The sequence below is a fragment of the Python bivittatus genome, unplaced genomic scaffold (genome assembly GCF_059951505.1).
Source record: "Python bivittatus isolate LINGU-HERP-01145 unplaced genomic scaffold, Pbiv_v1 ctg000850_np1212, whole genome shotgun sequence".
Taxonomy (NCBI): Eukaryota; Metazoa; Chordata; class Lepidosauria; order Squamata; family Pythonidae; genus Python; species Python bivittatus.
This window is the reverse complement of record NW_028277112.1, coordinates 40724280-40740635: the sequence shown is the minus strand read 5'-3', so window position 1 is coordinate 40740635 and position 16356 is coordinate 40724280. Positions and strand designations below refer to the sequence as shown.

Sequence of the window (16356 nt, the reverse complement as noted above, 5' to 3'; positions counted from 1 at the left end):
AGATGGAAATGTCAGATAATAAGAATCTTAATGTTGTAATCCAGGAGATTTCTGAGTTGCTGATTATTTGGCTGCCTGCAATGTGCTGTCATAGCTGGAGAAGCCCCAATGGCAGAAGCAGGATTTTCCTCATATGTGGTAGATGTCAACAGTTCTGGCAGCTGGAGAATGTCCATGACTAGCAATTAAAGTTACCAGCCTTGGTGTCAAAGGATGAAGCTGATGGTAAGCATGGGTCTTATCATTCACTGCTTCCTTTCACAATGTACATTTTCCTTCTTAGGTTGGACTGTGTTAGTTCTCTATTTCATGTGAAGGAACATTTGTCTCTTCAAAACATTAGTTGTGAATAAATATCAGTCCATTTTATGGAAACTTTGAGTGCAGTAAGCAATACAAAAATTGATTACATAAATAGTAAATTGTAATCAGGACTTATATATGCACTATTAAAGCTAGAGTGAAATAGGGCACACAGATTAATAATACCTGCATTAGCAATAGATTTTTTTTCAAAAGGAAATGCTTACTGACACGCTAGTCATCTCATGTAGTCATTGTGTTTACCAGATTATATTGATGATCCATCTATTAATATAATGTATATCTCCGTGTGAGTAAAAAAGTTGGGACCAGTGATATGGACAATACAATATCATGGCGTTAGGACTAGGATGCAATTAAAGTAAATAAATTACTGTTAAATACTTAATCCCCATATGGAAACTCCCATACACATAAGATAAACCATCCTTTATTTCTTGTAATGGCCCCATGGGCCTCTAAAAAGCATACCTTCTACATGTGCCCATAAAAACCCTGCAAGAAGAATAGAGCTTGAGAGTATGTTTAATTCTTCATGATCAGGCTTAGAAACTAAAGCATCTGTCTGTTCTCAGTTTCACATCCCATCCTCACCCAAATTTTCCACAACCTACATGAAAACATTCAGCACAACTCACATGCATTATTGGTGCAATATGATTTCAGAGCCTTCACACTTCTGGAGTCCATATGGATAGTGCCAAAACTTCACGATAATCTCCGTATTACTTAGTTAAGCCATCCCCAACCTGGCACCTTCTTTCTCTGAAGCATGCCAGGTTGGTGAAGGCCATTTTGTTAATGTGTTTCCATGCCCAGGATCAAAGTGTACAACATATACCTATAGCCTTACTTATAGCCTTACTGGGGAAAATATGGGTTTAATAATATAAATGAAGAAAACACTAAAAGCAGTTACAAAGTCTAAGACAGAAGAGAACAGTCAGGAAATGCCTCCAGGGAGATGTGGAATGCACAAGTGAAAAGTGGGTTCTCAGTCTGCTTGCTGTATTCAAGTGTTTTATTTGCTTAGGCCATAGTCATCCTACATCTTGATCTAAAAGAGCAGTGAGAAATCTCTGGCACTTCAGATGTGGTTATTATAGTTCCAGTCAGCAGGGCCAATGGTAAGGGATGCTGGGAATTTTAAGTTAGCAACTAGTTGAGATCAACCACCGTGATCTATCTATTTACAGGTAGTTCTTGTTTAGCAACTGCCTCGTTTAGTGACCATTCAGTTATGATGATGATGAAAAAGTAATTTTGTGACCAGTCCTCACATTTACGACCTTCACAGGTCTGGAAAGCAAAGGAAAGCTAAAGTAAGATCATAAGCACAGGCATGGTTTCTCTTAATGACCGAGTTGCCAGTCCCAATTGTGGTCGCTAAACAAGGACTACCTGCATATCTCTGAGTTATATTTTCCCAAAAGTAACATTAATTCTGATTCCTACATGCGACTATTGGAATTTGATAGCCAAGGAAATTAGTATTTCAGATATTAAACACTGCAGTTTCTAATCAAATTATAAACCTATTTGCTGCAAATAACTCAATGATACAACACATCCTCAAAGCAAAATAGAGAATACTATTTATTAATTTCCATCCCAAGCCCCCCCCGCCCAGTTGATAGTAGATTGTTTGCTGTTCTCTGAACTAGCTTCTTGATGAAAAGCCTTGAATTCACAACATTTAAAGGAGAATATACAGTCGTGTGAAAAAGAAAGTACACCCTCTTTCAGTTCTATGGTTTTACGTATCAGGACATAATAAAAATCATCTGGTCCTTAGCAGTTCTCAAAAGTAGGTAAATACAACCTCAGATGAACAACAACACATGACATATTACACGATGTCATCATTTATTTTACAAAAAGAAAGCCAAAATGGAGAAGCCATGTGTGAAAAACTAAGTACACCCTTACTGCTTCCATAGGTATGAAGCGGCTAAGTAGCAGACAGGTACTGCTAATCAAATGTCCTTGATCAATTGATCATCAGCAAGTGTGACTACCTCTATAACAGCCGAAGTTTTAGGAGTTTGCTGGTCGAGCATTGAGCTATGTGTTAACACAATGCCAAAGAGTAAAGACAGCAATTATCTTAGAGAAGCAATTGTTGCTGCTCATCAATCTGGGAAGGATTATAAGGCCATTTCCAAACAATTTAAAGTCCATCATTCTACAGTGAGGAAGATTATTCATAAGTGGAAAACATTCAAGACAGTTGCCAATCTTCCCAGGAGTGGACGTCCCAGCAAATTCACCCCAAGGTCAGACTGTGCAATGCTCACAGAAATTGCAAAAAATCCAAGAGTTACATCTCAGACTCTACAGGCCTCAGTTAGCATGTGAAATGTTAAAGTTCATGACAGTACAATTAGAAAAAGACTGAACAAGTATGGTTTGTTTGGAAGGGTTGCCAGGAGAAAGCCTCTTCTCTATAAAAAGAACATGGCAGCACGGCTTAGGTTTGCAAAGCTGTATCTGAACAAATCACAAGACTTCTGGAACACTGTCCTTTGGACAGATGAGACCAATGGGGAGATGTTTGGCCATAATGCATAGCGCCACGTTTGGCGAAAACCAAACACAGCATATCAGCACAAACATCTCATACCAACCGTCAAGCACGGTGGTGGATGGGTGATGATTTGAGCTTGTTTTGCAGCCACAGGACCTGGGCACCTTGTAGTCATTGAGTTGACCATGAACTCCTCTGTATACCAAAGTATTCTAGAGTCAAATGTGAGGCCATCTGTCTGACAGCTAAAGCTTGGCCGACACTGGGTCATGTAACAGGACAATGATCCCAAGCACACCAGCAAATCTACAACAGAATGGCTGAAAAAGAAAAGAATCAAGGTGTTGCAATGGCCCAGTCAAAGTCCAGACCTCAACCCGATTGAAATGCTGTGTCGGGACCTCAAGAGAACTGAGCATAAAGAAATGCCCGCAAACCTCAATGAACTGAAGCAATGTTGTAAAGAACAGTGGGCCAAAATTCCTCCTGATAAAGTCATACAAAAAACAATTACTTCAAGTTATTGCTGCTAAAGGTGGTTCTACAAGCTATTGAATCATAAGGTGTACTTAGTTTTTCACACATGGCTTCTCCATTTTGGCTTTATTTTTGTAAAATAAATGATGGCATGGTGCAATATGTCATGTGTTGTTGTTCATCTGAGGTTCTATTTACCTACTTTTGAGAACTGCTAAGAACCAGATGATTTTTATTATGTCCTGATACGTAAAACCATAGAACTGAAAGAGGGTGTACTTTCTTTTTCACACGACTGTAAGTGAATATAAGAAAATGTGGAAGGTCAATAAATAATGCAAATACTACTAATTTGCAGATAGTAATTGTCAGTCAACAGTTCTCAGAACACTGTACAGATGTTGATATCAGGAGACTATAAACCAGGTAGGAAAAGGGAACTTTTAATGCATTTCTGATAGTGCAGTTCTTCAGGTTAGCTGGGAACTGCACCATATTGCTTTCTTTTCCTTTTCTGAATTCCTGTTGCTGGAAAATAACAAAATTTAATGACTTGCTTCATTAGAATGATTAGTGCTGGACTGGTATTTCCTAAGTTCAGGATACTAGTGGGGCATTCTCAACAATTGACCTCTGTCTTTACAAATTATTTGGTATTTCTGCCATGCTACAGAAAAAGGCTGATGCTCGTATTCTCTTTCCTTCCTGTGTTATGGGTTTTAACCACAGGAATCACTGCTGAATGACACACGACACTCCTTTTCCTGTATATTTTCCATTCCGCACAGTTTATGATGCCAGTTGCGTGAACAGGAAAACAGCATTGAGACTCTCTCCCAGAGAAGTGACACATTATTCAGGAAGACTCTATAATAGAAATTCAGCCAAAATCCAGTTTGCCACTCTCTCCTGGGCAAAAGTAAAATGCACCCAATGTGTACAGCAGTAGCATCATGACTAGGTTCCTACAATGAAGATTTACTTCTCTTCAAGTCAACTTCTTTTAATATATGTTGAGGAAAGTAATCTATTAGAAAAATGCTAACGATTATGAGCTTCTGTTTTGCCCCTGCAGCAACTATCCCATCTCCATGCAAGGCACTTTAAGATTATATGCATCACATATTCATCACAAGAAAGGAGTCAGACCCATTCCTATACTATCACACTAACCTTCTCCATCATCTCCTAACTCACATGACCTAGACTAGCACATAAAATAGCCTGTTTCACAGATAATCTGGGTTGTGGAACAACTTGCAACATTGAGTCTTGCTACTCTTGTCTGGTTTTCAAGTAATGGGAACATATCACACAGAAAAATACATATTCACAAAGCAAGTGAAAGTCACTTATTTCCCAAGATGGTATTGAAATTCCTCATCACATTGCTTCAACAGGCCATTTATCAGAACACTACAACTATCCCCTAGGTTCTTTTTCTTCCCCACCAAAGGAAGCACCAGATAACAGAAGATACGACCATCCCAAGACCAAGCTCCTTGTCTACCACTTTATAATCACATAACCAACAAAGCATCAGGCTAAAGTTCCGATGTGTGTTTTGCCAATGAGGTACCATAAATATATGTAGCCATATGTGTCATCTTCAAAGCTTACTAACCACCTCATGTTTGATCACAGATGCTGCCAACACACCCACATACAACAACTGGGTACAATGTGCTTTGGTGGAAAAGATGGCATTCATTTCCCCCAATCATTTGGTCTTTCATAGAAGCTCTCTTTAAATATACTAATCAGCTTTTATCTTTAAACATATTCGCCAAGTGCTAGGAATGCACTTTCTTGTGCCTGCAAGACAGTACCAGATGTACTAAGAATCACAGAATTATAACCCATTATAACTTCTTGCTGGGGTTTAAACCAAGAATAAGCAAACATACCCTTAGAAGAAGCAACTTACTGATGATGCACTCAACAAGTTTCTAAGCCTACAAAAGAAGGCAATTAGGCAGCACATGATGCAAGTGGCTCAAATGAAGACAGCTGCCATGTTACTGAAGACTGAATGAAAATAATGAGTTTCTCTTAAAGGATAAATGGTGTCATACTACATGCATTTGGACATCATTAAACAAAACTATCCAAAAACTGGGGTGTCAGGGCCTTCTGCTTTTCCTGCCATTATTTCCCCCCACCCCCTGCGCTTACATCCCAAGGCACTGAAAGCCAGCGAGTGCCCACGTGCGATAAATCATGAGAATTTGAAAAATACGTCATCAGTCCACGACAGCCACCAAACCCAGCCACGCCCAGTTAGAGTTTATGGAACCAAGAGGTGCCAAAGGAGCTGAGCCAGGCATAGCATCAAAAAGGCTACTTTAGGAGGCAGCCAAAGAAAACATGAAGTTGGCTCCCAGTCTAGAATTTCCTAAAAATGCAAACACTGTACTGAGAAGCTTTCGATGGATAAGAGAAATGTTAAGGGGAGGACCACCATGCAATTATAAAACAGGAGAAAATCCTATAAACTTGACCCACGCAGCCCCCTCCCCCAGCATCCTTTACAGACTCAAGTGAAGGCTTCTGAACTGAACAGCTCCTCTACTGGTGTGATCAGCTCAGTGTAAGCGATCTACAGAACAGGGGAGGGCATGAAAGATTCGGTAGGGTGTCATCCACTCAAACACCCTTAGCTCCTCCATCCACCCACAGCATTTGGACTTGTCCTTTGCAGTAACTTCCTGCACCCAAATGTATTCAGCCTGCACTCAGAGAAGGCTTAGAAGGGGAGAAGATGGGCAGGCAAGAAGAGCAGAGCTAAGGCAACCGCGGCATTTTAAAGAGGGTTCAAATGAGGACAACCGACATACTTGAAGGAGGGGGAGGAAAAGCGAGTGCCTGTCGTTGCAGCCGCCGCCGCGGGAGAGGAGCTCGGCTTCCCTTTCTAGAACTGAGCCCTTATCTTTCCGCAAACAGGTCCGACTGCCGCGGGCGCCTGGGCTCCCCGCGATCCTCGCCACGGCCGTACCCTCCCCTCCGCCCGCACCCCCCTCCCCGGGCGAAAGTGCCGCTCACCTGTGTGCACTCGGTAATGGGCTTTGAGGTGTGATGACTTGCCGTACACTTTGCCACAGCCACTGTAGGGGCACTTGTGTCTCTTTTCCGCGGCCAGCTTCCCTTTCGCCGGCCCTCCGCCGTGCAGGAGCGCGAGGGCGCCCGGCCCGCGGCCAGCCTCCTGGCCCTCCGCCGGGCTGTGGGAAGGGCTCGACCCCGACTCGGTGGTCACGTCGCTGTCGGACCCGACATCCTCATCGGGGCTCTCCACGCTGTCACTGCAGATGGAAGGGGCGGGGAGGGGTCTGTATTTGTTCAAGTCCAGCAAGCTTTTGGCGATGGTCACCAACGTGCAATAATCCTTCCAGGCGTCCCGGGGGTCGTTCATTTCCTTGGTCACGACGGCGGCGGCGGCGGCGGCGGCGGCTTCCTCCCCGGGCATCTTCAGGACCTCGGCTTCTCGGGTCACGTCTGACTGTGCCACGGAGCGGTTGGAAATGGACACCAAGCACTGGGCAGCCACGAAGTCCATGTAAGCCACCGCTGACATCTTGCAGGCGACCGTCAGCCCCCCTTCCGCCCGGGGTAAAGATTTAAGAGGGGGAGGGGCAGGACGGGGGAGAAGGAAGAGGGCCCCGGGGCAAAACTTCTTCCGCGCTGCCTGCCTGTCGCCGCCGCCCTCTCCCCCTCCAAGGGCAGGGTGGGTAGGTGGGGTGACGGTGTTACAAGCGCCAGGCGGCTTGTCGCCTTGCCTTCAGGCTGCGGATCGCGGGTGGAGGTGGGGTGGGGTGGGATGCCGCTGCAGCCAGGAGGGATCCACTGCCGTGGCTCGGCGTTTACATAACCACGATCATCCGGAATTCCCAGCCAGGAGAACCACCGCTAGCCTACCTTTTGACCTCGGTCGCCGTCGTTTCCCGCGCCCCCGCTCCACGGACGCCGGAGAACTCCAAATCGGTGAGGCTTTGCGCGTGGGTCATGCACTCCCGGACACGCTTCTGAGGCTGGACTAGGATGAGGCTCCCTTCTTCCGAAAACAGGGTCACGAGTGGTGGTTTCAAGTAATCCAAGTAGCACCAGCAGGGAGTTTTCCCTGTTCGCCGCCGCCTCCTCCGCCTCCTCCTCCTCCTCCCCACCCCGCGAGGGGACGGAAAGAAGAAGAAAATCGAAAGGAGCACGGGAAGAGCTCAGCAATCCGCGCACCCAAGCCGCCGCCGCCGCCGCCGCCGCCGCCGCGTTTGCTTCTCCGCCCCCGCTTCGCGAGGCTTTCCAGCGCATTCACACAGTCCTCAGAAGGCGCGGTGCTGAAACATCAGCCCAAGCGTGAGGACTCTACGCAGCAGCAGCAGCAGCAGCACAGACTGAGGCTGGATCTGCCCACTGCCTGACTCACTCCCCCCTCGCCTACGGCTCCTCAATGTTCCAGCACAGCCCTGCTCAGGACCAATTTCGCAGAAGCCCATCACGCAAAAGGTTCTTCCAGCGAGCCCCCCTCCGCCCTTCCACCCCCAATTGGTCAGCCGGGAGAGTGATTCAACTCTGTTTACCTTCTCCTCCTTCCACTCAGAAGGACCCTTTTTGCATGAGAGGTGTGTCTACAGACGGGGACCTCGGCCAATCCTAAGGTTTCCTCCCGGTGCCTCGTGCTACTCCCGACGCCTTGCAGCCCCCACTTAAAAGGGCAACTAAGGGAAAGGCGGGAGAGTTTATTCCAGCGGCACCGAGGTTTGGAAGCACGGAGCAGCGTGCATTTTGCCTCTGAATGGCCCGTTGGGCGGGGCGTCGGCCATCCCGGGTGCGAGGACCCATCAGATCCCGCTCCCGCTCGCGTCTTTTCTCTCCAGGGATAACTGCCGCACGCTCAGCTAGCCAGGACTCCAAGTTTGCGCTCCCGGCAGAAATCGGGTTAACTGGCTCACTGAAAGCCCTTATAGTCCCAGCAACCAGCTGACCAATCAAAAGTGCTTTGGCTGATGTCACTAACATTGGCTCCACCAATGAAAAATACATTCCAAGCAGGCTTCACTTGTAAACTTAGGTCTGAGCACTACTGTAGTTAGAAAAAAGTGTTTTGAAAGTAAAATAAAAACTTTAGTATTCTTTGGGATGGAGAGGAAGAGGGGGTCGGGGAAAAGAGATTGTGTAATCGCAGTAATATCCCTATATTTAGTTCACACACACATTTTACAATTGAATATAGGGTGTGAATCTTCAAATCACTGATTCAAAACAAAAAGATTCCAAGATGGCATATTTTGTGTGCTATGGAATGACCAGTGTGGCAATAAATAGATATACACCCCTTGCCTTGAGAAAGCTGCCAAGAAAAAACATATTAATATTAATGCAACAAGTAGGGCAAAAATTTAGAAGCTGGGAGGAAAAAAGCTTAGCAAAGAAAGAGAAACTTAATGGCTGTTTCTCTTGTTATTGTGAATAAGTGAACAGTTCAGGCCTCAGAGAAATTTGCGCTATAAAATTTGATACAGAACATTCTTAATGCTTCCTTGTCAACTAGTGGTCATCTGGATTTTTGCAAAAAAGAAAAAGGGAGGTAAAAGGTACCCCCATACACTTTGCAGCAAGAGTAAGAATATAAAGAATAATTTGGCTACGAATCTTATACAATAAATCCAATTGCAATAAAAGTTCACTCTCATTTAACGTTACACATATTATAGCAAATATCTACTAGTCACAGTCCGTGGCATCAAAAGTAAGGTGAGCATAAAGAGTTAAAAAGGGAAATTTTATCCTTTGCCCTTTCAATCAACAAACAACACACCAAAAAATATAGGATGGAATTCACTGGAAAAAAAGCCCATTAATTAAGTTAATATGATTGTTGTTATTCATTGAGTCACTTCTGACTCTGTGACCCAACAGCCATCATACATTTCTGGGATTATCTGTTAGTAAATGCTTCTTTGATTTCTCATCAACTCAGTGGCTACATTTAACCATCTTGTTTCAGTTGCCTTTGATTTTTACAAGCTTCAGAGTCTTCTCCAATTACTCTGGCCCTTGCATTATATGTCTAAAGTGTTTAAGTTTAGCTTTCAGTGCTTTCAGGAGGAGACTGTTTTAACTGAGTGTTGAACTGAGAGCCAATCTTTCTTTCTTCTGGACCATTCAGTTGCTATATAATTTAACTGTTGCTTCCTAGTTATCTTACAAATTCTTCAATATGCAAATAAGGTGGCCAAGAATATACCCCTGTTTTTAAAGGCTATCCATTGTTTGTTGTGGCCTACACAATCAAAAGCCTTCGTATAATCAGCGAAGTAACAATTGATATCTTTTTGGAACTTCCTTTCCTTTTCCATTATCCACTGCTGATTAGCAATGTGAACTTGAGTGCCTCTGCTTTTCTATATCCAGCTCATTCATCTAGAAGCTTTTGTTTCATATATCTGCCTGGATTGCAAAATCTTGACCACTATCTTATCAAAATGTGAGACTGATTTAATTGTTTGGTAATGCAAGCAATCTTCAGCACTGCCTTTTTGGTACTAGAATATAAATGGATTCTTCCAGGCCCTCGGCCATTGCTGTGTGTTCCACACTTTCTTTTATTGCATTATCTTACAATGTTTTAAACAGTTCAACTGATATATCATCAATTTCTGCAGTTTTATTCCTCATAACTTGTTTAGGGTCCATTTAACTTCACTTTCTAGAATGACTGTCCTGATTGTATGTGTCATAGATTTTTGACTTAGGGAAGGGGCGGTTTCACTTTCTATTTGCACCATCTCTTCTTTATATCTTCTTTCACTCTTAGATCTTTGCCTTTTGCCTTTTACTTTGTTTTTTATCGTAGCCATTTATGTATAAAAGGAACTCTTTGGTTTTATTATTTTCTTAAATAAATCTCTTATCCTTTCCATTCAGTTCTTACCTTCAGTTTCTTTACATTGCTTACTTAGATATGTTTGATTCTTCTTGCTGTACTCTGGAACTCAGTGTATAAATTGGGCAGATTTTTCTGTTTCTATTGCTCCCTGCTTTCCATGTTTCTTCAGCTATTTTCAACCTATCAGCAGAGAGCCTTCTTTTCCATTTTATATTGTGCGGTATTGTCTGCTTTATTTTTATTAGGTCATGAATTTCAGTTCATAGTTTTTCCGGTAGTCTATTTATAAAATCTAACCCATTTAATCTGTTATTTACCTTTATCACATAGTCATGTGGAATATTGCTGAGGTTTGTCTTGTTGGTCTGATTTGCTTTGTTTCCTTTAGTTGTAATTTTGCAAGAAGTTTGTGGTCTGAGCTGCAGTCAACCCCAGTTCTTGTTTTTGCTTATTGAATAGAACTTCTCTATCTTTACTTAGAGAATATATAGTCTATTTATTTCAGGGTTGTACATCTGGTGATGTCAAAATTGTAGACTTGTTTTTTAGGTTGTTGGAAGAAAGTTTTTGCTATAAACATTGGATTTTCTTGCCAGAGCTCCAGTTTGTATCTGTATGATTACTCCCCACTATTTAATACGTTTCCCTCCATTCACATTAAAAACAATAATTTAGCACCAATTCTGAAGGAACATTGAGGTCTGGTCAAAGCTTTCAAGGGCTCTGGAGCTTCATTGTATGTACCTCCTGATATAAATATTTGTAATAATAAAAACATGACAGTTTGGTGTAGTGGTTAAGGCACCAGGCTAGAAACTGGGAGATCGAGTTCTTTTCCTTCCTTAGGCATGAAGCCAGCTGGATGATCTTTGGCCAGTCACTCTCTCTCAGCCCTAGGAAGAAAGCAATAGCAAACCCCTTCTTAAATCTTGCCAAGAAAACTGCAGGGACTAGTCCACATTGTCACTAGGAGTCAACACTGACTCAAAGGCATTAATGCAATTCTTAAAATAAAACAAATTCTTAATTAGAATACAATTCTTCTTCATGGTTGAAATAATGTTTGTAGATGAGCATGTGGGACAAAAATTGCTTTTTGTGTGTATTTTTATTAAGTATTCTTATTTAGGAAGGAGTAGTTATACATTCACTACTGTTGAATGGTTAAGCAGGTATAACAGCTATATATGGCTGCTATACTTGATCAAATAGTAGACTTTATAGCAAACATTTTGAACAACAATAAATGAAAATAAGTTGAGCAAAGTAATCTAACCTCTCTAGTTTTGTCTGGAAGTATTTTTCTTTCTTTCATTCACCATTATGAAAATATGGCATTGTGTAGTTTCATTCAAAGAAGAGATTGCTTGAGACAAGAGAAAGCTTCTGCAACATTGCCTTCCACTTAAGAGGCAGTGATGCTTAACTTGCCCAAAGTTTTCTTCCATTACTTTAAAATAATTAAATTTGGTGATACTTAGAAAAAGGATATATAGAATATATAAATAAGAGAATTCTTCAAGATGGTACTGGGATGGTTAAGATGTTCTGACAAAATTTTATTTTATACCTAGTGCCAAAGGGAGGGAAACGAACTGGCTAGTATAATGCAAAAGAAATTGATTTGATCTATTTTATAAGTCCATTCCTTGTCTACACACTAATTACTTTTTGTGAATTCTGTTACAGTTGGACTTATTGTTAAGATTTTCCTCCAAATAAATACAAGAAAACACATCTTTTTGAAAGTATTGACTCATGGAGCTAAAAGTTTAGTCAATTCATGTCAAGTATATTTAAATGAGTAATGTAATAATGTACTTTAATGCAAGATATTACATTATTACATGTTTATTTTAAAAAGTCATTGGACAGGATAGGTGCATCACGTCCCATTGATACTTTCCAAGAGACATAAACACTGCCTATGATAACACTTGGTGTTTTGAATTACAACACCCATCGTTCCCACTTAGCACAGCCAGCTATCTGACTGACCCAGAGTCCCATAACTTTGGCACTCCGGAGATTACATGTCTAAGACAGATGTCTCCAATAGCCTCAGACTTTCCAGTGCAGACAGTGCAAAAAGCCAAAGTTGACTGGGAGGTGATGGATGTTCAGTTTCATGACAACGGCATACCCCTTGAAGGCTCTTCCAAAAGCCTAGAGAGATCTGTTTAGCCTCCCTTCTGGTGTTCTTCTACCCTCAGGAATAATCTTTTTTACAGAGAGAAAAAGAGAGGGAGGGAGGGAGAGAGAGAGAGACCTTTCACCTGTCAAGTGGATATGTTTTCTCAGCTGCTGCTCTTGCCATTTGAAAGGATCTGTGTTGTTTTTACTAGTTCGTTTTACGTGTTATTTAGATGTGTGTTTTTAAATTTTGAGTGTTATTAGCCACCTTGGACAGGACAAGAAATTAAATAATAAATAAATAAGGAAGGATAGAATCTCCAAGTTGTAGTTTGACTCATAATAAACCAAAAAAAAAAAATCTCTGCTTTGAACTGTCCAAGATTCTTCAGCGCAGATCTGAAGCAACCTGCCTGGCTAACTCGGCCAAAGGCATCTTATGCTATACTGTGGACTAGTTCTGCTCTACAGCTGCATTATATGAAAAGGAAAACAAATAAGACTATACATGATTCAATTCTGATTACAGTTTGTTCCTAAGTGAGCAAATGAGTGAAAAGCAGTGTACTTGTATGTACATATTTTGCCTATTAGAGAAAGTGCATCTCGGTCTTCATTGGCTGCTGGTTGCTTGAGCTCAGTCTAGCCATGCAAGTAAATATAAGCTGGCAGTGGGCAATTCCTTTTGTACTTTAGACTTCATTATATTTTTATGAGATAAGGATTTTCCCTGAATTGGAATAGTGATTTCATAGCCATAAAAACTTGGGATGTTTTTCTTTAAATAAAGATAGCTTCAGATATAAATAGCACTTTAGACACATGTGATTCTAATTTACAACATGTTTAATGATTCCAGCAGGGTTATGTTAAATATGCTAACCTAGGAACCAGAATAACATACTTTTAAGAACTATATAGCAGCTCAGGAAGTCTTTTTTATTCATAGTTAATGTTTCCTAGACTACTGGCACTTTTTTCCCCTAATTGTTCCTCCTCTGTCCCATTCTTTTGTTCTTTAGATACTGTTTAGATTTTTTAGTTTTTATCATATATATAGACCTCTGCCTGACTACAGATTTAGCAATTAAGTTTCTTCTAGAGGTGGTCCCAAATGATGTCTTTTGAAATTCTGTGTGAGTCATGAAACCATGATCTACAAATATTTGTTAAACTAGTCACAGTAGGATTAGCAAGGTACACAAAAAGATGGGCTACTGTCTGGACATTCATGGAAAGGTTTTAGGATAGTGTGAGTGACAAAAAGATCCTTATATGACAATCAATTTTGCAAATCAGCATCCCAGAAGCAGTCAAAAGACTTACATGTTATCCTTGACAACATCCAATCCCTCAACACTACACTATCTGAGATCTTTATGTACCCATTCCTTTATTCACAGATAATATAGATAAGAGATTGCTGTTGAGGTTCATGTATCATTCTGTGTTCCTCAATAACCATTATATATCTTTCTTTTTGTTTTTAAAGATGAGAGTTAATAATTATTTGAAATCTTCCCACAATAACCCCATTGGAATGTCCCATATTCAAGGTTTTGCCTGTGCTTTACCTTCCCACAGACATGTCTTAAATTCCATCTTTTCACGTGTGTAGCACTTGGAATTACATGAGTAGGTGGCATACAAATGTGGACAAATAAATAATTGTAAACTTGTATAATTTATTAGAAAATTCCTAAACTTGATTTCAAGTCCAAGTCCTAAAATTGTCACAAGCTGATGTGCAAACAGTAAAATGTGAATAATACAATAATACACATCTATCTATCACCATCTATTTCTTAATATTTATGTACAAACACCAACATGGATTAGGAATATATAGGTAATCATTAACAAACTATAAACTCTTCAAAATTTATTTAAGAAAATTGATAATGGTGGAGCCTCAGACATCTTAGAGGGACTGACAGAGGGAGAAGAACCTATGGTTTGAACATTCAAGCACTCCATGGGTTGTTAGAGCTATGTTATTGCTAGATATATGACAAGAAAATTTTGAACAGGAAGTATGTACTTCCTTCAAAACATCCCAAAACTTGATGGCCTATCAAGATCCCTCAGTAACTTAAAATGCCTCTGTGCCCTTAATAGGAACTTATAGAAGTTTCATGCCTGTCTTCATGCTCCCTGACACACACTCACACACAAACAGATATATTGTGGTATAATTTAAATGAAAGTAAGACAAGGAACCATGGGTCTTGGTAGGCAGAATGTTTATGATTCAGAGACTGCTAGGCCACATTGCATCAAATATTAAATCTAAATTTATAATAGCACTTCATTCACCTGCCTCTGTTATAGCAGCTTACACAGCATGTCAATCTCATAGCTGTTCTACCCAACTCAGGGAACTCTTCTTTCACTTAGCCTTGCAGTCCCACAAATTAGGCTGAAAGATAGTGACTGATCCATCAAATAAGCTTCATGGCCAAGGGGTAATTTGAAGATGGATCTCTTGTTTTAAAGTATGGATACATATTATATTAATAGTGTTTGCAGTCATATCAGGTGAATTAAAAATAATAATCTGAGTTTCCATTATTATTGTGATTGTAATGTGGAGGGATGGCAGGTTTAACCTTTCTATGTCCAGCCATGGTTCTGATTAACACTGCTCTCTCCATCTATTGCAACTAGCAATTAGATTGGAAAAAAATATTTTTATTAACATTACAGTTGGGAAGAGAAAGGTTAAATCTCCTTCTTATTATTTTTCACATCCTCATGTTAATTAATTGCATATTTATATCCTTAATGTAACAGTACACTAAACCACAATTGTTTGCCTTATGAATAATGCGTGAAACAATCATAATTTATCTAACCACATTTTATCCTAGGGCATTGTGCAAGCTTAGCATGTGTAGTTAGTTTATGGCATGTTTGACTTAATCCTCCTTAACTGTATAATTCAAATTATTGGGACTGAAGACTTAGGGTTTTTTAAAAATATTTTTTTATTGTTAAAATGGTGACACGCAAAAGAAAAGTCTACATTAAATATGATAATATAGTGAAGAACACCCCCCCCCCAAATATTATAGTGGTTAAATGAAAGATAACCCCCTCCCCCCAAACCAATTAACAAAAAGGGAAGATCCATATGATAAATACAATTATCTATATAAAATTAAGTTGGTCACTGAGTTTATCATTAAATCTGGACCATACAGTAACATTTTTAGAGCACAAAGACCTTTAAAAAATACTGTAGAATTGAAGCCTTTATTGATTAATATGCACATGTTTATTTTAAAACAAGTCTTTCTTACTTCCTCCCTAGGTGTGTATATTATAATTCTGTACACACTTATGTGGGAGTGAGGTCTATTGAATTCTCTGGGCCATTTCTGAGTAGATAAATCTATTCTGGAAGACTGTGGCCTGATAACCACTTATCTGTAAGTTCAATTGAAATCAATAAGCTTTACTTCCAAGTTGACATGCACTGTTAATTATCTTTCTTTCAGAGTCTTTTAGAATCTATTGTGACTTACCAAAACAAATTTATAAGCAGTTTTACAATCTGCTTATGTATGTATTTCACACATTTGCATGTGCCTTACGAATGTTCCTATATTATATTTTTAATGATGCTAATATGCAAAATGCTTTGCAGTGGTTATCTTGGTCATATTTAGAATAATTTTGTGAAGCTGATAAAGCTGGCCTGTTGTTTTGTAGGCAAGATGCTATTAGGGAAGTGAATGAAACAGTACTTAGCCACATGAGCAGACAGTTTTCTGGCCTAGCTCTTAACCAAGGCCATTTCCTGACTGGCAATTTATGGCATTATCCAACCATTGCTGTGCCTATATAACAAAAATGAGGACAGCTTTAAAACACCTATGAGATATTACAAGATACTATAAAGCATAAGGGAGGAAATGGCCCAAATGAGGTAAAAAATAACAACACAAGTGTGCTTGTTACTCCTGTTCCAATTTTAATTTCATTTTCCTGTTACCTATGTAGTCTGTTCATTCAT

At 40.4% G+C, this 16356-nt stretch overlaps 1 protein-coding gene across 2 annotated transcripts in view; it reads right to left on the bottom strand.

The window, feature by feature from the left end:
• The window catches only part of KLF9 (KLF transcription factor 9), a 35420-nt gene extending 20045 nt beyond the window's left edge, over window positions 1-15375 (bottom strand). The window contains exons 1-2 of one of the 2 annotated variants that reach the window (XM_088130534.1): window positions 7241-15375; window positions 6371-6860 (exon numbers count right to left, since the gene is read on the bottom strand). In XM_088130534.1, coding sequence (XP_087986660.1) covers window positions 6371-6860; window positions 7241-7627 — 877 coding nt within the window. In that variant the 5' untranslated portion in view covers window positions 7628-15375. Of the gene's footprint in view, window positions 1-6370 lie in introns of both variants that reach the window. The other variant, XM_088130535.1, reaches the window with a different exon arrangement.
• Window positions 15376-16356: the final 981 nt, after the last annotated feature.